Below are 23,052 nucleotides of genomic sequence, written 5' to 3'. Positions count from 1 at the left end.
TATCAGCCTAAACTGAGGAAAACATTTTTTTTATAGATTTTTTGGGGATATTTATTATAGCAAAAAGTAAAAAATATTTTTTTTTTTTTCAAAATTGTCGCTCTATTTTTGTTTATAGTGCAAAAAATTTAAACCGCAGAGGTGATCAAATACCACCAAAAGAAAGCTATATTTCTGGGAAAAAAGGGACGTCAATTTTGTTTGGGATCCATGACACGTGACCGAGCAATTGTCAGTTAAATTGACGCAGTGCCAAATCGGAAAAAGTGGCCCGGTCATTTGGCAGCCAAATCCTCCAGGGCTGAAGTGGTTAATGGTTTTTTTTTTTTTTTTTATAAATACATATATACAAAATAAGAAAGCTTTACCACGCTTTATACTGGATAAACTTTTGACTTTTAGGCTGACCTCACAATTAGGGATGAACAAAGAAACGGTCTGTGTTCGATTCACGAACAGATTTGCTAATTATTCTCAAAGTTTGAAGTTTGCAAATTTTGCAGTAAACCCCACTGAAGTCTATGGTGGGTGAACCTTGCTATTCAATTCTAAGCCTTTGTAGGGATAATAAGCGAGCTATTGCCAGACAAATTTATAGAAAGACAGACACTGCCATGGGGAATGTACCAATGGAATTTATATATATATATTTATATGGAAAAAGAAAATAACTCCCTACGCAGAATTATCAATTTCTTCAAACTGTTGTTGCTAACAGAAGCAAAAGCTTTGCATTGCATTTCATGTTGTTCCTTATTTCTGGTGTGAACTTAAACATTTTTTCACCAAAAGTACACAATTTGAGAACTTTGTAAATCCTAGAGATATGCTGCAAGCCCACGATAACTGTGAACGCAAACTTTGTCCATACTCATTATATTCCCTCTTGTTACACTTTATATAAAGATGGAGTTCACTTTAAAGTAAAGCTGTAGTATCCATAAATATTCAGCGCTTGTAGATAACACTCAATAACTTTAAATGCCTGCCGCATTCCAAAATTAACTGAATGTGTCTCCGCAACTAATTGAGATGCACCTGCATTGCATTGTAGGATGTGATGGGTGAGCGCTTGTGCTAACCTAGGCTTATGCCTCGTACACAAGTCCATTTTTCTTAGCAGGAAAAAAAGCGAAATTTTTCCCGACGTGATTCCTCTCCAGCCTGACTTGCATACACACGTTCATGCAAAAAAACATCCGACCAAAGCGCGGTGATGTACAACGCGTACAACGGGACTATAAAGGGGAAGTTCCTTTCAAATGGCGCCACCCTTTGGGATGCTTTTGGGCTGCATACTTGATTCTGAGCATGCACGTTTCTTTCCCCTAGGAAAAGTATACACACGACCGTTTTTTGCGACGAGAAAAAAAACTGACGGGGAACATGACGAGAAAAAAGAAAGCTGGTTTAAATTATTTTGCGGGTAGTTTTTTCGTCGAGAAAACTGCTAGGGAGCATATACACGACCGGTTTTCACGACCAATATAAAAAATGGCAGTTTTCTCGTCGTGAAAACCGGTCGTGTGTACGAGGCATTATGCCGCGTACACACGATCATTTTTCGGCATGAAAAAAACATTGTTTTTAAAAAATTTCATTTTAAATGATCGTGTGTGGGTTTCACATCATTTTTCGGGTTCTGAAAAATGTAAAAAAAAAAAATTCGAACATGCTGCATTTTTTAACGACGTTTTAAACTATGTCATTTTTCAGGTTGTAAAAAATTATCTTGTGTGGGCTAAAACGACGTTAAAAACCTGCGCATGCTCAGAAGCAAGTTATGAGACGGGAGCGCTCGTTTTGGTAAAACTACCATTCGTAATGGAGTAAGCACATTCATTACGCTGTAACAGACAGAAAAGCGCAAATCGTCATTTACTAACACAGAATCAGCTAAAGCATCATCCGCATGGAACTTCCCCTTTATAGTGCCATCGTACGTGCCATCGTACGTGTTGTACGTCACCGCGCTTTGCTAGAGCATTTTTTTAAAACAATGGTGTGTGGGCAACGTCGTTTTAATGAAGTTGGAAAAACTTCGTTTTTTCTACATGCCGAAAAACTTCTTTTTTTTCATGCCGAAAAATGATCGTGTGTACGCGGCTTTAGACTTTCTGCAAAGTTGAAAATTGCATTGGACTGTTTGAATAGGAAATTAGGAATGAGAAATTTACTAAGCATCATCTGAATGGTGCTCACTGTCCTGAGATGTGTTTGGACAACACAGGTGCACTTTAGGATTTAAACTTTCTATTTTAGTAAAGTTATCATGAGAAATCATGACCTTGGCATTCTGATTATTGATGATCTGATTGACTAATAGAGGGAAAATCAAGACGCACTAGGGCAAATTCAGAAAGCACATACAGTATCTACAGAATGAATGAAGCAGAAGCAGGAAGATGCTTGTCTGCAGATCCTCATCTACAGCTTCCTCTCCAGCAAGTCTTCCTATAAAGACTGTGGACCTTTGCATCAACCTGTTAACATGCTTTAACACAGAATCTTCTATTTCAAATCTGAATTCTGGGATACTAGTAAATTTAAAGGCTTGGTGGTCAGTGGAACTAAAAAAAAATAATTACATAACGCCTGTGGTCAATAGGAGGAGGAATAGCATCCTATCATTGGTGTCAGTGGGAGGAATAGTGCCCCATTGTTGGTGTCAGTGGAAGGAATAATTTCTCATTGTTGGTGTCAGTGGAAGAAATAGTGCCCCATTGTTGGTGTCAGTGGAAGGAATAATGCCCCACTGTTGGTGTCAGCAGAAGGAATTCTGCCTCATTGTTGTGTAAGTGGGATGAATAGTGTTTCAAGGACCAGGTAGTCAAGCAAAGGACCACATCACAGTATGGAGACTACTGGCTTACGCTAATGAAACAAATGTTTTGCCTATAGTTCTACTTTAAGCAAGTGGCACTGTCAGGCGGTGCGCTTGTAGAAACTACAATTCCCATCGTGCAATGGGATTTGTAATTTTGAATGGTATGCATGTGGCTGTACTAAAATTTACCAGTCGTTGCATTCTGTCTATCAATTGATTCAATGATAAGAAGCTTTTCAGGTTGGGAGTTTCCCACTATAGAGATATGATTATGACACCGCTCACTGAAAATAGTACGACACAAGGGATGTTACAAGCCCATTGGCTGAGGGGAATAGTGGGCTTGGCAGACAAATGTCTTAGGCCTTATGCCCACTAGAACCTTCTGAACGCCTTTCACCTGAAAGGAGAAAAGCAGTGCTAAAAACGCGTTTAGGCGCGTATAGGTGCTTTAAGCGTTTGGGCGTTTTTTTCACTCATGGGTGTTTGGCAGCTGCAGTCTGCATAAGGCGGTACTACATGGAAGAAAAAAAAGCCCATCTAATGACTGCTTCCCAAGGAGATTTTTCAGGGGAACGCTTGCACTTGAAAACATGGAGAAATGGCATAAAGGCAAGTAATGACATTGATAGCGATTTCTGCCAATTTCTGCCTTGAGTTCAGCTTTAAGTGCAATTATTTGCTAGTTTTCATTAAAAAGGTGATCTGTGAAATCCATTGCTCTCTCTGCCCTTGTACACTATAGAATAATAATCCCTTACAACTCGTAAATCTTCCTGAAAATTGCCAACGAGGAGATTCTATATATAGCATAATTAAATGTAATCCCAGTGCTATAATAAAAAAATGTGAAGGGTTCTCTTTAAAAAATGGTGCTGTCATCCTGCTATAAGCACTTGTGTTTACTGGTTAATAACATTGGCATAGAGCTGGAGATTTTCCTGGTATTTGGGATTTACCGGCAGACTGACATTGAATTTTTTTTGTATGAATTTCACTGTAGAAACGGAGGAGAAAAGCCCTGGAGAGGAATGGAACTGTCAAATAACAGCCTGGCTGTAACTGACATGTGGACTGTACCATTTCCATGTCAGAGGGGAAATTAATTTATACTTTTTTTTACTCTATCCCTGGTGGAATTTTTGGAATTTTTTCAACAGTTTCTAGATCATTTTTCAGCGTTGAAAGTCCCATTTTGTAGTGGTTTTTGTGTCAATCCAGTATTTTTTCCACTGCCTATCCCCAGTACAACTGGGGGTCAATTTTTATCTTTGCAACCAGAGTGATCTGAAGTCTTTATTTTAAAAGTAATTTCATATTTCTATTAAATGCTATAAAGTGTGTCGGCACCCATATTTACTCTCATCTCCATTCACTATGACCATGGCTTTATTGTTACGGACCAATAATTAAGGTGTATGTAGCGCCCCTCCTGGCTGGGGTAGTGGAAAACACACCTCCAACACAGGAAGAGGGCTGACATAACCCCAGGGTGCTCCATGGTGAAGATAGTTATAACAATGATGGGTGCTAGTCACTTCCACATTTAATTGCTCCGACTCACAAGGAGAGATGGTTAGGATATGGTCTCCTGTGACAACATGGGTTCTAGACTTAGCTACACTTTTTCCTCCATCCAGGGGAGTACCAGGAATCCTCTTAGGGTGGACACCAATTCCCCTCCAGCAGGACTATCTTCTGGTTCTACCACCTTTGATGCTACCCCCTCCTTAACCAGAAAGGGCAGCTTGAGAATTCTGAGTTAGTCCCCAACCAGGCTCTGGCCTTACTTAGCTAAACTATTGCACGCACCTCCCCAGGCTGCATCCCAGGTGTAAGGCAGCTCACCAGGCAGCTCTACAAACATTGATATGCTCCCCCAGCATGCAAAACTGACCATGAACCTCCTAGTGGTTGGATGAGGGGATATAAATGATGATTAGTCCAAGATTGTTAACTCCCCCATAACTATTGCTCTGAGTGCCAGGGAAACCCAGTGACAGTAGGGAAAGTACCAATCCTCAACCTAGGGGTCTAGAACTAGACTATAACTTCATACCGCCCAACTTTTTTGAGATGGGAATGAGGGACACCTATTAGGAAAAGTATGTGGACATAGGACACACCCCCTGCCATGCTCCTTTAAAGGAGAATTTTACAAAAAAAATTGTACAAGTGCAGTCATTTAAAAATAGGATAAAAGGTTTAGCACTGAGAAACACTTTTTGAAAGATAAAAAGTGCATTTTATATTCAATTATATAGATCAGACCAAAATGAGGGACAAATGAGGAGGAAACAGGGACAGAGGGAGTTTGTTCCAAATCAGAGACAGTCCCTCGAAATCAGGGACAGTTGGGAGCTATGTAACTTGTCCCAGACAAACTACTAGCCAGGAAAGCTACATTTAATAGATACCTCTGACAAAAAAGTAGCTACATGTATCTAAAGTCAAAATGTAAACTCATATATTAATTTCTACATTGTATTTCAATTATTTCTAGCCTACTGCTATTTATCAGAACAATCTTGAAGTTTGTAAACTTACTTTATGAAGATCCCCACACATTTAACTCCTTAAATTCTATGACCCGGAGTCACTATGCTCTGTGAGTAGGCACTGATGTGTCACACATTTCACAGAGCCTGCCGTCTGATCTACAGAGGTGCTGAGAGAAGTTTCAGGAGTCAGTACAGGAATCACTGCTTGCACACAGTAAGATACCATGGGATATATAGTCCTTAGAATTTGTGTAGAAGTTGCAAAGCATGCTGGGAATCTGGGAAGTTGTGGAAAGAGACGCCATCTGAGAGACAGGACAAGAGGAGGAGAGAAGAGAGGAGATATTCCAATTAAGCTTATATTAGATTGTCTAATATAACTATTGTTTTTATTGTTTTTACAATACTGATGTTACAAATGAAAGTGTGTGCTGTGCCTGAAGATTTATTTTCTTTTTTTATACATTTAGGTATGCTCAGTCATCACTGATTATTTTTTTATTAGATATTTGGATTGATTTACTAAAACTGGAATGTGCAAAATCTGGTGCATAATAAGTGAAAGAATTCAGTGCGCTACTGTGAGTAAACAGATATGATAATAAAGCAGTGATATTGGGTGTACAAAATATATCTGAGGCCGCTATATCTAGGAGTGTTCACATAACACAAAATTCAAATAAAGTAAATAAACAAATGATAAGCGCTTCAAATAAGTGATCAAAATCACAATGAAGGATAATACCAGTGATGAGTGCACAAACACAATAAGTGACTGAAGTGTGATTGGTGAAATAAATACCAGCTGGGAATATATCCCAAAAATAACACAAAGAATGTGAACCTGAAAAGGTGCAAATAAACCTTTGTGCAATTAAATGTCCTTCAGCAATGAATGCAAATAATAGTTCAAAAAATCAAATAGATCAAAAAATGAATAGATGGATGATTGTAGGATCAGAATATGACCGACAGTCTATAAAAGATGGATCAGATGAAATCAATTTCTAAATCTCTGCTCTCTTCCCTCAATAGGCTAGTGGGCTATCCTCATAAGTAATGTAGTTCCCTTACCTGCAGGGTACTATATATGAGCATATAGTATTATCTCCACAGCGTGATGGTCTTGCCTCTCCAAATGTGGGTTACTCCTGCTGCTCCAGCTGCTGGGTATTTCCAGGCTCCGTGATCCAGAGTGAGCGGTGGGATGAGGGAGAAAAGAAAGAGTGCCTCCAATGGTGTAGTGGGTTTGAGCTCAATCCGATTTATTATTGTAAATACCATGCAGATACACTTAGCAGGGATGGGCGCATGCAGGTAACAAATTTTAAAATTCCCGGGGACGCGGCGTTCTAAGTACCGCCTGACGTCCGATGGCCTCCGGCTTGTGCGGGTGTGTCAGACCGATATTCACACACCCGCACAAGCCGGAGGCCATCGGACGTCAGGCGGTACTTAGAACGCCGCGTCCCCGGGAATTTTAAAATTTGTTACCTGCATGCGCCCATCCCTGCTAAGTGTATCTGCATGGTATTTACAATAATAAATCGGATTGAGCTCAAACCCACTACACCATTGGAGGCACTCTTTCTTTTCTCCCTCATCCCACCGCTCACTCTGGATCACGGAGCCTGGAAATACCCAGCAGCTGGAGCAGCAGGAGTAACCCACATTTGGAGAGGCAAGACCATCACGCTGTGGAGATAATACTATATGCTCATATATAGTACCCTGCAGGTAAGGGAACTACATTACTTATGAGGATAGCCCACTAGCCTATTGAGGGAAGAGAGCAGAGATTTAGAAATTGATTTCATCTGATCCATCTTTTATAGACTGTCGGTCATATTCTGATCCTACAATCATCCATCTATTCATTTTTTGATCTATTTGATTTTTTGAACTATTATTTGCATTCATTGCTGAAGGACATTTAATTGCACAAAGGTTTATTTGCACCTTTTCAGGTTCACATTCTTTGTGTTATTTTTGGGATATATTCCCAGCTGGTATTTATTTCACCAATCACACTTCAGTCACTTATTGTGTTTGTGCACTCATCACTGGTATTATCCTTCATTGTGATTTTGATCACTTATTTGAAGCGCTTATCATTTGTTTATTTACAAAATCTGGTGCAGCTATGCATAGAAACCAATCAGCTTCCGCCCTGGTTCACACTGGTGCATTTTTATATGCGATTTGACATATTAAATCGCATGTCAAATCGGCAGCATTTTCCGGGAATTGCCTGCAATGGCACCGTCCTAATCGGTGGGACGCCACATACTACTGTACTACTTTTTGCGATTTCAGCCCGTGATTTACATTGACATCTGTGCAGAAACCTTCAGATGTTCAGCTGAACTTGCACGCCTTCATTCCCGCAGCCCAGTGTGAACCTGGGCTAAAGGTTTTTTGTTTTGTTTTTTCCAAAGCCTAATTGAACAAGCTGAAGTTAGAAGCTGATTGGCTACCAAGCACATTTTATTTTAAACAATAATATGTTTTGTTGAGGTATGTTTACAATAAAATACCATGCAAAGTTGCGTCAGTATTCATAAAAGGAAAAAGAAAAAAGTATAACAAACATAGAAGTTGCCATGAAAATCATCAGTCCCAGAACTAAGATTGGTAGAGAACTTAGAGGGAGGGGCAACATAAGAACAGATCGGGCATACTGCATTCACATCTGCTTAAAAGAAACAGAGAGAAGAAAAATACCTTCATCAGTCCGTTGCTGCCACTATTTAATCACATTTAGATAATGAATTTAAAAAGAGAATACCTTTTACTTTATGACTTATATTTCTATGTATGACATTCATATTCCTACATTTTTAGTTGTATATTAGTTTTCATATTTATGACCTTTTACTTTGAGATTCGTGACCTTCGTATTTGTACTTGTTTTGTAGCCCCGATGAAGGAGAAGTGTGTTTGGCTCCTGAAATGTGACGGCTTTATTCTGCTATGAATCAATTTTATCAATACATTTCCTTGGATTCTTAATTATATTATATGTATTATAAGACTGGAGGCAAGGACAGTCACATGACTGTTCATTTTTTTCTCCACTGACAAATTTGTCCCCAAGCAAACAAAGCGAATGGCACATTTGTAAGCGCTGCATTGTACTTTATATACCTTATATGTCCTTTTATTTATATGTAATAAAACCGTCCCCTAAGTGAGTTTGGAACTTTGTGATAAGATCACTGGTCCAGATATTTTAGATGACTCTGAGGCCTCGTACACACGACCGAGGAACTCGTCGGAAAAGGCACATCGTTTTCCTCGACAAGTTCCTTGTTAGGCTTGTCGAAGAACAAGCTTGATTTGCGTACACACGGTCAAGACAAAATCTCCTCGTTCTCAAACGCGGTGACGTACAACACATACAATGGCAGGGGAAGTTCGATTTCACTGGCACAACCCTTGGGGCTGCTTTTTCTAATCTCATGTTACTGCGTGTTAAGTAAAAGTTTGGTCGGAGACAATTTGCACTTTTCAGTCTGTTACAGCGTGAAAAATGTGCTATCTCCCGTCTCTTACTTTATTCGGAGCATGCGCGGGTTTCTTAGCATACACACGATCGTGTTTCTCATCGAAAACCAGCCCGACGAGGAACACGACGAGGCAATTGAGACTCCCGTCGTGGAAAAAGAGAACTTGTTCTTTTTTTTTCTCTTCCAGTTCCTCAACAGTTTCCTTGATGAAAAACATACACACGACCGGTTTCCTCGGCAAAGAAGCTCTGCCACCAAGTTTCTTGATGGATTCTATCGAGGAAAACGGTCGTGTGTACGAGGCCTGACATGTAGATCACATTTTTAACAGGCAATGCCCAAACAAAAGACTGTAGCCCTATGACATATAAAACTTTGCCTACTTTGGTGGTGAAATTGTGATTTTTATTTAAATACTTGACCATTCTATAAGTAGAGATAGTTCTTTGTCTTTTAGATCATGTCTAGGGTTCAAAAGATCCTCTTAACTCCCATTTCTAATGGCATTTTGAATAGAGAAAATTTGCAAGCAGTAAGCATTTAGATAACCTTTTCTATAACCTTCCTTTATTAGTAAGATGAAATCCTTTATTTTTAGCTTCTTACATGGCTTTATAAGAAGCCAGGATACGGCCAATGGATATTATCAGAGCACTTTAAGAGGTTTTAAGTGTCAGAGAATTATTTAAGATGTAAAAGTAATACTTGCAATGATATAATTCACTATCTAATTTTATTTTAATTTCACATGTCGTTATTCATATTGTTTATTGCGGGCCAAGCCATTCAAGAAAAGTGAGAGTGACAGGGGTTCAGAAGAACTATTTTACTGACGAGGGTTCCATTTCTTGTTATTTCAAAGAAAATAAACTACTTAAACCATGTTATCTGGGATTGGGTTTTATTTGTTTGCCACTTACTTAACCACCTCAATACAGGGCACTTTCACCCCCTACCTGCCCAAGCCATTTTTTGCTATACATCACTGCGTCGCTTTAACTGACAATTGCATGGTCATGCGACGCTGTACCCAAACAAAATTGATGTCCCTTTTCCTTCACAAATAGAGCTTTCTTTTGGTGGTATTTGATCACCTCTGCGGTTTTTATTTGTTGCGCTATAAACAAAAGAAGTGTGACAGGTTTGAAAAAAATATATATATTTTTTACTTTTTGCTGTAATAAATATCCCAATATTAAACACATTTTTCCTCAGTTTAGGCCGATATGTATTCTTCTACATATTTTTGGTTAAAAAATCGCAATAAGCGCATATTGATTGGTTTGCGCAAAAGTTATAGCGTCTACAAAAAAGGGGATAGATTTATAGCATTTTTATTATTATTTTTTTACTAGTAATAGCGGCGGTCTGTGATTTTATCGGACATATCGGACACTTTTGACACTATTTTGGGACCATTTACATTTATACAGCGATTCGTGCTATAAAAATGCATTGATTACTGTAAAAATTTGACTGGCAGAGAAGGGGTTAACACTAGGGGGTGATCAAAGGGTTAAATATGTGTCCTAGGGAGTGATTCTAACTGTAGGAGGAGGGGACTCACATGGGGAGGAGACCGATCGGTGTTGCTCTGTACATGGAACACACCATCGGTCTCCTCTCACCTGACAGGACGTGGATCTGTGTGTTTACACACACAGATTCACGGCCCCGCTCCGTTACTGGGCTAATTGCGGTTGCCCACCGGACATCGCGGCCGCCAGGCACGCACGTCGGGTTTCCAGTGACGCGGCGGGTTTGCGCACGTGCAGGCGGCACCCGCGCACCCCCTAGTGGCTCGGGAAGGCAAGGATGTCATATGACACCCACCCAGAACAAGAGCTCCATCGTCCGGACATCATTTGATGGCCGGCGGTGGGCAAGCGGTTCAAGAGAAGTTCCACCCAAAAGTGGAACTTCCGATTATCTGCTTCCTCCCCCCCTCCGTAGCCACATTTGGCACCTTTCAAGACGGAGCGGGGAACAGGTACCTGTTTTTGACAGGTACCCTTCCCCACTTATGGCAAACTGCGGATCCGAAAATCAGCTGGGGTGCCGACATTGTGGGAACCCTGGCAGGTAAGTGTCCTAATATTAAAAGTTGGCAGCTACAGAATTTGCAGCTGCTGACTTAAATTTTTTTGTGTGGGGGGGGGGGAATGGAACGCCTCTTTAACCACTTAAGGATCGGAAGGATTTGCTCCCATAACCACTTAAGAACCTTGCCTGTTTTTCAGACTTGGTGGTTACAAGAATAAAAAAAAAATTTGAATTTTTTTTAAAATTACTTAAAACCCCAAAACATTATATATATTTTTTTTCTAACACCCTAGAGAATACAATGGCGGTCATTGCAATACTTTTTGTCACACCGTATTTGTGCAGTGGTCTTACAAGCGCACTTTTTTGGGAAAAAAATCACTTTTTTTTATTAAAAAATAAGACAACAGTAAAGTTAGCCCAATTTTTTTTTATATTGTGAAAGATAATGTTACGCCGAGTAAAATGATACCCAACATATCACGCTTCAAACGCGCCCGCTCAGTGGAATGGCGACAAACTTTTACCCTTAAAAATCTCCATAGACATTTTAAAAAATTCTATAGGTTGCATCTTTTGAGTTACAGAGGAGGTCTAGAGCTAGAATTATTGCTCTTGCTCTAACAATCGCGGTGATACCTCACGTGTGTGGTTTGAACACAGTTTTCATATGCCGGTGCTACTCACGTATGCGTTCGCTTCTGCATGCGAGCTTGTCGGGGCGGGGCGCTTTAAAAAATAGTTTTTTTGTTTTCTTATTTATTTTTATGTAAACATCCCTTGTAATTAGAAAAAAGCATGACAGGTCCTCTTAAATATGAGATCTGGGGTCAAAAAGACCTCAGATCTCATATTTAGACTAAAATGTAAAAAAAAATTATTTGCCATTTGAAAAAATGACAACAAGAAAATATGCCTTTAAGAAGCATGGGCGAAAGTGATGTTTTGACGTCGTTTCCGCTCTGCTATGCTATGGAGACGGGTGGGGTCCATCTTGCCCTCACTCGTATCCCAGCAGAGCAGGAGAGAGGACCCGATCGCCTCCAATTACATTTCTGGTGGCAGCTGTGCGAAGAACGCCTTGAGGTTGCCATATTGCATTACATTTTACAGAAAATGACAGCGCTGCATAATATTAATAATAAAAGGAAAGGTGATTTATAATGCCACCAAATTTCAATATGGCTTTTGTATAAGTTGTATATGCTATATTGTTTTTTTGTATTTGTTATATATTTGTTATATATTTTTTCCACTAAAGTGGAGTTACCCTTTAAAACAGACTAAATTGGATTTGTAAAAAATTGCTGGTAGATTGGAATTTATGGTAGAAGAAATTCTGTATGTTTCTTTTGCAATAAAATCTAGCATTGTTTAATTGATTGTACACTGATATCTTAGTGCTTAGTGGGCAATCCCGGCATTCGGGGCTTACACCATCCTGGCCCAGGATAAAGTCTAAATAGAAGACTCTAGACCTTGAAAAAAGATGGTAGCGGCGGTGATGAAGTTATAAGGGGGGAGTGTGGACGTGTCTTTGCAGGGGGAGGGCGTTTTGCTAGGAGAGTGGACAATGATGTGCAAATATGCTGTGCATACTATAGCAAGAGCTCCTGGGGGCCCAGAATAGTTTAGTTCCGCTTTAATGCCAGTGACAGACTACATCATATATGTCATTTTTGCTTTTGCCCAAAGTTTTAATTTAATGTTCAGAAACCTTGGGGATAAATAACACCAGTGAATCAAAAAGCAGAGTGTCACGACTATGTTTCATTTTTCCAGTCTGTTAAATTCAGCAGAAAAATAGTAACCATGCATTAGAATGTGCAGAATCGTGTCTTGTTTGGGGCAAAAACATAAAATAATATTGTACATCTCTGCACATTTCCCCAGGTTTTACCCCTTAAAACATGCTGCAAGTACAGAAAAACAACTGTTGATGTGCCAAAAGAAATATAGTATCTTCTTCTTTAAACTAACCAAACAGCTTAAATTCCTATACACCTGGTGTCAGCCCTGCCCACTTCATTTTTGATGGATTACAAGGGATACCGACTTCTCCACCTTCAATGACCCCTCTTTGTGCTCAAGCAGAGAGCACAGGAAGTTAACAGATCACAAGATTTCTGGCAGGAGCAACAATATTGTTTGCACTTATTGAACTGTTATAACAAAACATGTGTAATGGTATATTTAACTGACTAAGAGGGAACAAATAATAGTTTTTATAGGTTTTCCACACTTACATGTTCCATGCAATGATATTACACAGAAATGTTGCCTTTTTCCTTTTCTAGAATTCCCCACCAGCATTCTAGACTTCTCCACTCCTTTTGGTGCCTCTTGTAGCAAGCAGGGTGCTATGGAGGCACTCATGCATGAGTGCCCCTGTTGGGATCAACGTAAAGCTTGGTGTGTCCATTGACACACACACTGCCGTAAAATGTCTGGAGCTGCCCCCAGTCTTTCCAATAAAATCTAGTATTGTTTTATTGATTGTATACCAGTGGCGGTCCGTCCATAGAGAGCGCACAGGTGCCGCCTCCCATCCCTGCCTCCGACCTCCTGATCTACATATCAGTGGTGGCGGACCATGGATTCCAATGCAGGGGTGTTTTATTTGAAGCACCTGATTAGAGCCAGAGGTTCTAATAGACTTCAAACAAGGGTTCTCTTGGAGAGTAGAGCATTGTGCTCCAAAGCCACCCAGTTGTATGACCATAGCGAATACATTTTCAGCATTATCGCACTAAAGTTCCTCCCCGCCAATCAGGAGGCAAGTCTGGGAGACCTGTTTCCCGATTGGCCAATGCGCCTGTTGGATGCCTAGCGCTTTGGCAGAAGAGGAGACACGGCGAAAAAAGCTGGAAGCTGGAGGAGCGGACACCGGAGCTGCCACGGATCCTGCCTGCACTCCAGGAGAGGAGGATAGAAGAAGAGGACACCAAAGCCCCACCACACAAGCGGGTAAGTGCCAGACCACCCGCAGGGGAGGGTTGCTGTTTCAGTGATGTACCACACCCCCGGGGTGTGCTGTTTGTTCCCCCCCAAAAGAAGACCCCACCAGCCGCCACTGTTGTATACTGACATCTGCGCATGTGCTTGGTGTTCAATCGCAGCATTCGGGCTTACATCAACTTGGCCCAAGATGAATTGTAAGTAGAAAACTCTAGACCTTGAAAAAAGAGGAGCTAGACTGGCGGCAGCAGGAGCTGCCCCCAGCCTTACCTGTAAAAGCAAGACTGAGACTGAGTCTGAATCCTGATATCTGCACATCTAAACGATACTTGTGTGCAGGGATGTATGCGCGCTGAGTTCAGGCAATCTGAAGCTTGATCTCAACTCCCTGTAATGTATAGCAAAAATCAAACTAGAGGTCAATGGGGTGTAATCTCATATATGATGACAGGGATCATGCTAATAGGAGGAGCGAGCAAAGAGATTATCTTACTGGCCTGTTGCTGCTCCTTCACTGTCCAGTCACAGGCTTGGGGAAAGGGGAAGACCTAAATGTGTAAAGTCAAGTCACTGGGCTGACTGGGCTTTTTAATTGGGTTGTATAAAGCTGAAAATGAACTCCAATATATATTTTTGAAACATGTAAACATAATGTGACAACTCAATAAATAAAATTTGATTCAAATATATATATATGTGACAATTCAGTAAATAATTAATTTACATGTGTAATGTGATAACATAATAAATAAATTGACTGCTGCCCCCTGATGACATGTTCTGACACGAAACATGTTGGCCGAAGTATGCTTGTGATGTCATCACTCATGCCGCTGGGTAATCAGCATTTTGGGTTTTGTTTACATGATTTAAAGAGACAGCACATCCATTTTTATTAAAGCAGTAGCACACTGCACCTATTTTTTTTTATTTTAAACCTTGCAAGGTAAAGGCATAATGTGCATTGCATATTATGAAATACTTACCTTAGAACAGGGCCCTCCAGCACCGTGCTGTCAGCACTGACAAGCGCTTCCATCTTTACTCGGTCCTTACTCGGTCCTCTTTCCAGGTTCATATCCTCCGGCCGTCTGTTCGGCCGTGACGCGATGACGGGAGTCGGCACAGGTATACCGTCCCTTTAGAGCGCCGGTGACATCACCTGCTGCATGCAGTGTGAATATCTCCTAAACCGTGACGGTTTAGGAGATATTCACTGCACCAACAGGTAAGCTTTATTATAGACTTATCTCTAGGTACAGGTCAAAAATAAGAGTTTACTTCCACTAATAATGTCTACTGTATGTATCTTGTATTCAGATATGAGGTTGCTGCAGTCTTAGATGTTTTCGTTTTCTGACACTGAGCACAGGTGGTTGGGCAAAATATATTTATTTGAACTGTTTAATTGTTTACCTGGAGGCTACCCTCAGTCCTTCCTTGTTGGAAGACCAATGTACAGAATCGGTTTTGATTTCTTTTTTGTAGCCATTTACTAAAGTACAAGTATGCTTTGAGTTACGTGCCATTATGAAACACTGCACTCTAAGGCTGGTTCAAAAGCCACGGTGTTCACATCTGTTGTCGTGTGCCAACCCTGACAGCTGTCATTGACTATCTGGGCACCTCGGTTTATCTCTGAAATGACCTGATGTTTCTGGAGGACACTGCGTGTGTCAGCCCACGTCCACGCTTAGGCTGTCAGAGTCAGTTTATGGTCTAAAGGTTGTTTGTCCTGAATGTGATGTGTTTGTTTTAAACTATATGACATAACCATTGGTGGGCCTTGTTTTTGTAGAAAATATTCTGATTAATAAAGTGTATAGAAATCAGTCTGGCATCATGCTTCACTGTATAGAGTTTAGTTAAAGTGATAGTAAAGTGAAAAAGCTTAAAATCCACTGACAGACGTTTTTTTTATGACAGATGTGACCCTAGAGGTCTCTTCTGTCATAAATGACTCCCCTGCCTGTCAGCAGGTAATGTGATCTGAGCCGCACATGCGCAGCTCTGTACGCCATGCATGGGAGTGACATCACCTTGGCATGGCCATTCAAGCGACTGATGGTAAGAAACCCAGAGAGAAGACCGGGTGAAGAGTAGAACCATGGAGAGCTCCAACAGGTGGTGGTAAGAGAACCATGTGTCTTCCCCTCAATGGGGCGTAGCTCATTCCCTAGTTCAGTTGTTTGGAGGGGGAAACCTGGTCATAGGCTAGTAGAATTTGTTTGTAAATTTTCATCTTAAGAACAGTTGTTTGACTTTTCTTAGTTGGATCAAATGGATGTTCGAAGAAGCAGGATGGAATTTTTTTTCTCAAATGTATAGATTTATAACGGTGTATGTGGTGTTCATTCTGCAAAGTCCATTCACTCTTAAAATCAAATGTTTAAAGCAAACAAAATATTGAAGCACTTTCAATTGAAATTTGTCATTGAATGTACTGAGAATTTTCAGACAACTGTTTGAAAATCTACTATGTAGTGTATGGCCAACTTAATTCTGTGAGTGTAGCTTGTGGCTGTGGACTCATACCAGGTGGATGTTTAACCATTATTTGACCCTGTAATGATGCTTTACTTTTCAGTAAAGAAATCAGAAAAGCAAGTTTCTTGACTGGACAATTTATTTATGGGTGAGCTAGGAAGAGTAACATGCCGTGTATAAAGATTGTTGTTGGTCCACAACAAAAAGTATTCTTATTGGTAGGCTCTCCTGGTACGAAACTTTGCAACAAATTCACAAAATTACTATTTGCTTAGAACTGTATACACCAGCCTTTTTCCACATTTGTATCCCAGAGGAACCCATAAAATAATTTTGAGGTCTTGGCGAACCCTTACTAAATGAAATTCATTTGGGGCCAGTGGGGAAAATGCCTTTACATTGGTGACGAGGGGAAGAATGCTGCCCTTACAGTGGTGGTCAGAATGCCACCCTTAAAGGAGTTGAAAAGAAGAAAAAAAAATTGCCTTAATGCATTCTATGCATTAAGGTGAAAAACATCAGATGATAACGCCCCCCCCCGAGCCCCCTGTTTTACTTACCTGACCCTTCAAAAGTCCTGCGCTCGCCCTCGCCATCCTCCTCGAGTCGAAGCCCGGCCGTTGATTAACTGCAGTGGATGGATGGAAAGCAGCGCAGCCATTGGCTGGCGCTGTCAATCACATCCAATGACGCAGCACGCCGGGGGGCGGCGGGGCCGAGTGATACAGCAGTGGCTATGGCCGCCACTGTATCATGGGAGCGCGCCCGCAAAAGCTACACACCATGCTTGCTCGCATGTCTGTGTGTAGTTGCTGTGGGGAGGAGCCGCGACAGCCGCAGAGGGACCCCAGAAGACCAGGATCGGGGCCACTGTGCGCAAAACAAACTGCACAGTGAAGGTAAGTATTACATGTTTGTTATTTAAAAAAAATTAAAAAATCCTTTACAACTCCTTTAAAGACAGTTGAAAATAATATTGGTATCACACCATTAGTTTTGCCAATAGGTGTTGGCTCTGGAACTATGTAGGCACCATCAAATTGGGGGTCAATCAGCTATGGCTCAAGGAACCCCTAGCAACCTCTGGAGAAGCCCTAGGGTTCTACAAAATCCTGGTTAAGAATGGCTGGTAAACCCTGAGACATAATGCCAAGCAATAGGTTTTGGGTTTACCTATGATTTAAAGTGGTTCTAAAGGGTGAAGGTTTTTTACCTTCATGCATTCTATGCATAACGGTATAAAAGTTTCTGTGTGCAGCGGCTCCCCTCCAATCCTTATCTGAGCCCCCTCCATTCCAGTGATGTGTGGGTACTCTCCCTCCACATTGGTTGATACAGCAGTGGGAGCACATTGGCTACCTCTGCTGTCAATTCCAATCAGTGCGACAAAGAGGAGAGTATGGGCCGGCGGGGCTGAGCCACGGCTCGTTGTGCCCCCAAGGCAAGAGGCTTTCTCTGTGGGCACTGCTCGAGGGGGAGGAGCAAGGAGCACTAGCAGGGGACCCAAAAAGAAGAGGATCAGAACTGCTTTGTGCAAGACCACTGCATAGAGCAGGTAAGTATAACATGTTTGTCTTTAATATCACTTTAAGTCATGACAACTTTGATACAGCAATATGAGAACTGTGTTAAAATGGCTTTCAGACTAAAGTTTTGCAAAGAACACTATAAAATTCCTGACTGTTTCCTTTTAACATTTTGTATTTTCTCTTTAGGTGTAACAATCGGACACAATGTGTTGTTATTGCTGATTCGGAAGCTTTTCCAGACCCCTGTCCGGGGACCTACAAATACCTGGAAGTTCAGTATGACTGCGTACCTTACAGTGAGTATACACAATAACATGCATGACACGTATGTATATTCAGTATATGAACACAAACCACAGGTACAAAGTAAGAGAAAACAGCAGCAAGCACACTTAAAGAAACATACAACTCCATAATTAACAATACACAAAAGAATGTAAAGTTAAAGACAATAAGAGACAATGACCTCAAAAGCACAATGAGGAGAAAATAAAGCACAATATATAAATATATAAAAACACCACTAAAGACATAATGCAGGAGACAAACAGATTCCAAGGAAACCAATCCCCTTTTGTAATGTTCATTAACTTCCTCTGTTTTTATATACCAACAATTCCGAAGGCCAAGACAGTAAAACTTCCTTTACAAATTTGCTGGCTCTTGACATAAATAGTCAGAGATTAGTCATATCATGGATCTGGTATGACTTTTCTCTGATTTTAATCCGGCAAATAGTAAATAGGGGTGTCAATATGAGGAGTAAATGGACAAATATAGAACTTAATCATTAGGCTGCTTTCTTGTGTGCATAGGCCAAGGTTTGTCTTCAATGAGTAACGTATCCAACAGTGTAAAAAGAGAAGCACGGGACTAATAATTGGGCAAAGCTGTTTATTGTTTGTAGCATCAAATAAAAAGCCAACACGTTTTGGGGTTTTAAGACTTCCTTGATCAGGGCTTAAGCAATACTGAAAATGGGGATATCTGGAGGGAAAGAAATGGGAATACTTGAGTGAGTTTTTTAAGAGTAATAGTCTATGGTTAAGCATAATGTCTGTTCCATTTTGGCAAATTTTGCCAAACTGGAGCAGGTGTCTGGCTGATGGTAGCACATAGGAACAAATTCCCTTACCGTTGGCTTTTAAAAGGATGCTACAACCAATTTCTGAGCCAATTATTAGTCTACTGCTCTTTTTGTACACCTTTGGCCAAATATTAAATGTCTGCATTCAATGTTGTGTGTTATACACTTTGTATGTCAGTGTTAAAGACAAGTACATCATGAAGAACATTGCCATTTGGAAACAAATTCTCCACAAGGCTGATCGATTGGGAGGCAGTTACCTGAGCACAGGTCTAAAAATTGCACCACATTGATCAGTGTAAAGTGTAAAGTATACCCCATTACAGGAAAGACCAACACAGTGCCCATTGGCACAATGATATCAACCTATTTGAACCCAGTTTTCCTCTTATCATGTACAATAGACAAGTGCCTGATATCCTCCTATGAGCTGGATCACATTTTCAGTGTTTAGGGTTCTAGTATGAATGCTAGAGGGGTCATCCCATATTAGTCTGACCAGTGCACTTGTACAGAATAAAGGACTTTAATGCTTTAAGTCGCTGACCTAGAACACATATAGGGATAATGAATTGGAACTGTTTTCTTCCATACTATTCATATGAGTATTGACCACATTTACAATCAATGTGCACAAATATGGCTGCAATCACCTTAAGTAAACTTGTAAATACGCATATGAAATTATTATTATTATTATACAGGATTATACATAAGGTAGCTGTTTGACCTGGTAAATTATTTTCTCTCCATTCCATCCCAATATTTATACAGCCCCCACACATGGCACAGTCAGGTGGGTGACTCCACTTGCAGTTAAGGAATACAGTGGTGTTCTGTGTCCATCCCCATCCTGCTGACTGGAGAGTGAAGGAGCAGCAGCATACAAATGAAGTAATCTCTCTGCTCACTCTGCTGTGAACACACAGAGGCTGAGTTAAAGGAGAAGTCCAGCCTGAGCTTTTTAGGCTGGGCTTCTCCTCTGGGTCAGAGGATTGCAATTCGTTTTGCACTCCTGTGACCCGTTTTCAGTGGAAAGCGGTCTGAAGTCCGCTCTCGCTGACGTCACAGCCATAAGTCAGGGCAGCACTTCCAAGTCGGAATGTGCCAGCTGCCCTGATTGATGGCAGTCTCAGTGTCTCAGTGAGCCGCTGAGATGGCCGCTCCCTGCCCCTCCACTGCTCAGCGCTCCAATGAGCGCTGAGAAGTAGAGCAGAAGCGATGCTGAGTGACAGTCAGCATCACTTTGCTTGGGGAGGAGGGAGAACCGAGCCATCGGCGGTGTTCGGTGGCTCGGTAATCAGTGCAGAGACGCCCGGGGGCAGATGCAGCATCGGTCTGATGCTCTATCCACCGAGGTAAGTATGAATAGCCCAAAAATATAAAAACCTAATACTTCTCTTTTAAAAAATAAAGTTATATTGTATATTGTAGGTTCAACACAACTTATTCTCATCTAGTGTGTAGGCACCCTCGTCCAGAGCTACTTACACACTGTGATAGCAGTGTGAACACTTAAAGGGTTACTAAACCCACAACAGTAAAATCAGTCTGTGCATGCATTTAAGCATGCTTGTTATACTCACTGTGGAACCTAAGGGGTTAATCCTCTGCATTGTGTAAAAAGGCTGTTCGATCCTGTCTTTTCTGACCCTTCCCTTCTTCCACTGTGCCCAATTCATCTCCTGCTAAGACAGAGCCAGTGGAGTCACCCTGCACGTGCTCAGTTTGGTGTGTATTGCTAGAGAGTTGTTTTTTTCTTGGGAGAGTGTATGTGATCAGCACAGGTCCAATCAGCACTGTCCAGACAGATGGTCATGGTTAGGGATCATGCAGCCTCATAGGACAGTCAGAATGAAAATTCCTCCTACAAACTTTAACCAGACACTGTTAGAAGTCACAAGACTGCTATATACTGCTAATGAGAAAGGGTATTTATCGGTTTATATTTAATAAAATAATTGCGTTTCCATGTTCTGTGTACTGTGGGAGACCAGATATAGTGAACGCAGGGTCCTGGGTTTAGTAACATTTTAAGAATGTCGACAGCCAATGCAACAAGGAGCAGAATGGGGCCTGGCCTGTCTACGCCCAAAAGAAAAAGAGGTAGACATAGTCCATGCACAGTCCCTACTCCTCTGGAACCTTTTGGTACCTCTAAGCACTGTCCCTGCCAGACAAGTATCCTGCCACTATGCTAGCCACTTGCATAAAGTGCTCCAATCCCAAGAGCCAGAGCCTTAAATAGATGCTGCCTGACCCAAGATGGCCACTGAAGTCAATTGGGATGCCACCATCCAATCAGACACACGAGGTCATAGAGTAACTAAGCTCCTCACACCTTCTTTCCCCTCCTGCATTGCCTCTTGTCTGCAGTGGGGAGTACAGACTGCACCTGTCTACAAGCTGTCTGAGCTTTGAAACGGTAGCAGCAGCATGACAGTAGAGAGTAGAAAAATCATCAATAGCAGCCTACATAATCTCTCTCATAAATAATGGCAAGGCCAAGTTACTGTTATCCAAAAGTAGTCCAAAATACACTAAAACTTTCATAACGGAAAAAGTTAGAGGCATTCATCTTCCGTACCTTTCTACTTTAGAGCACATTGGCTTCTGCAAAACGACAGGTTCCCGTTGAACTAACAGTAAAGAATAATGGCATTACACAGTGTGACAGACTTGAACAGGATTTCAACAGACTGAACATCTTGCATAGTGATAGACATTGACTCATGTTTACATAAAGTGATCCTAAGTACACTTAAGATGTATATGTTATGTGGTATCCAGTTAAAAAGCTGATGGGTTGATGTAAGGTAACACCTAGAAAAGCGGATTCCAGTTTTCAGCAGAATAAAACCACTTGACGACCGAGGACGTCCATGGACGTCCTCGGCTTTGTGCGGTGATATCTGAATGATGCCTGTAGCTGCAGGCGTCATTCAGATATCACCGTCTTCAGCCGGCGATTCTGTGCACGATAAGAATGATCAAAGTGGCAGTTCCACTTGATCGTTCTTATAGGCAGCGGGAGGGGACATCACCCCCTCCCGCCGCCATCCGGTGGCACGGGAGAGCACGGAGAGCCCACTAGCTGGGAAAGCATAGAGATGACTGGTCACCAGTCATCTCTATGACCATCGGAGATCCGGGCGCGACGTTATGACGTCACGCCCGGTACCCAGAAGTAAACAAAGCCGCAATCGTGGCTGTCGGCATTAGATCTGTGAATTTTTTCACGATCTAATGCTTGTAAGCCTGGAGGAGAGATGTGGGGTCTTATTGACCCCACATCTCTCCATAAAGAGGACCTGTCACAGTGATTCCTATTATAGGGGATGTGTACATTCCTTGTAATAGGAATAAAAGTGATAAAAAAAATGTAAAATAAAAATAAAATACATTTTTGTTTTTTAAACGCCCCTGTCCCCGGTAGCGCACGCTTAGAAGCAAACACGCATGCAAGTCCCGCCCACATATGTAAACGCCGTTCAAACCCCACATGTGAGGTATCGTCGCGTGCGTTAGACCGTGTGCAACAATTCTAGCACTAGACCTCCTCTGTAACTCGAAAATAGTAACCTGTAAAAAAGAAATGTCGCCTATGGAGATTTTTAAGTACCAAAGTTTGGCACCATTCCATGAGTGTGCGCAATTTTAAAGCGTAACATTATCTTTCACATTATACAAAAAAATTGGGCTAACTTTACTGTTTTGTTATTTTTTAATTCATGAAACCTTTTTTTTCCCAAAAAAAGGCGTTTGAAAAATTATTGCGCAAATACCGTGCGAGGAAAAAAAGTTTCAATGACCGCCATTTTATTCCCTAGGTTGTCTGCGAAAAAAAATATATAATGTTTGGGGGTTCTGATTAATTTTCTAGCAACAAAATTTGATTTTTACATGAAGGAGAGAAGTGCCAAAATAGGCCCGGTTGTCAAGTGGTTAAAGCAGTCAGGTTAATATAAAATGGTTGCTATAGGTTTAGGTCTAGGCATATATCTGCAGTTTTTTTGTGTGTATGCAAGTAAACACCTACAGTATCTCACAAAAGTGAGTACACCCCTCACATTTTTGGAAAAATGTTATTATATCTTTTCATGTGACAACA

The 23,052-nt window shown here is 41.1% G+C and overlaps 1 protein-coding gene across 4 annotated transcripts in view; it reads left to right on the top strand.

The window, feature by feature from the left end:
• Positions 1 to 23,052, top strand: part of ADGRL1 (adhesion G protein-coupled receptor L1) — a 571,376-nt gene that overhangs the window by 410,707 nt on the left and 137,617 nt on the right. For all 4 annotated transcript variants that reach the window (XM_040346327.1, XM_040346324.1, XM_040346325.1 and 1 more), the window contains exon 4: positions 18,041 to 18,150. In XM_040346327.1, coding sequence (XP_040202261.1) covers positions 18,041 to 18,150 — 110 coding nt within the window. The remainder of the gene's footprint in view (positions 1 to 18,040; positions 18,151 to 23,052) is intronic.

This window comes from Rana temporaria, chromosome 3 (genome assembly GCF_905171775.1).
Source record: "Rana temporaria chromosome 3, aRanTem1.1, whole genome shotgun sequence".
NCBI classification, from domain to species: domain Eukaryota; kingdom Metazoa; phylum Chordata; class Amphibia; order Anura; family Ranidae; genus Rana; species Rana temporaria.
This window is presented reverse-complemented; position numbering and strand designations above follow the sequence as displayed.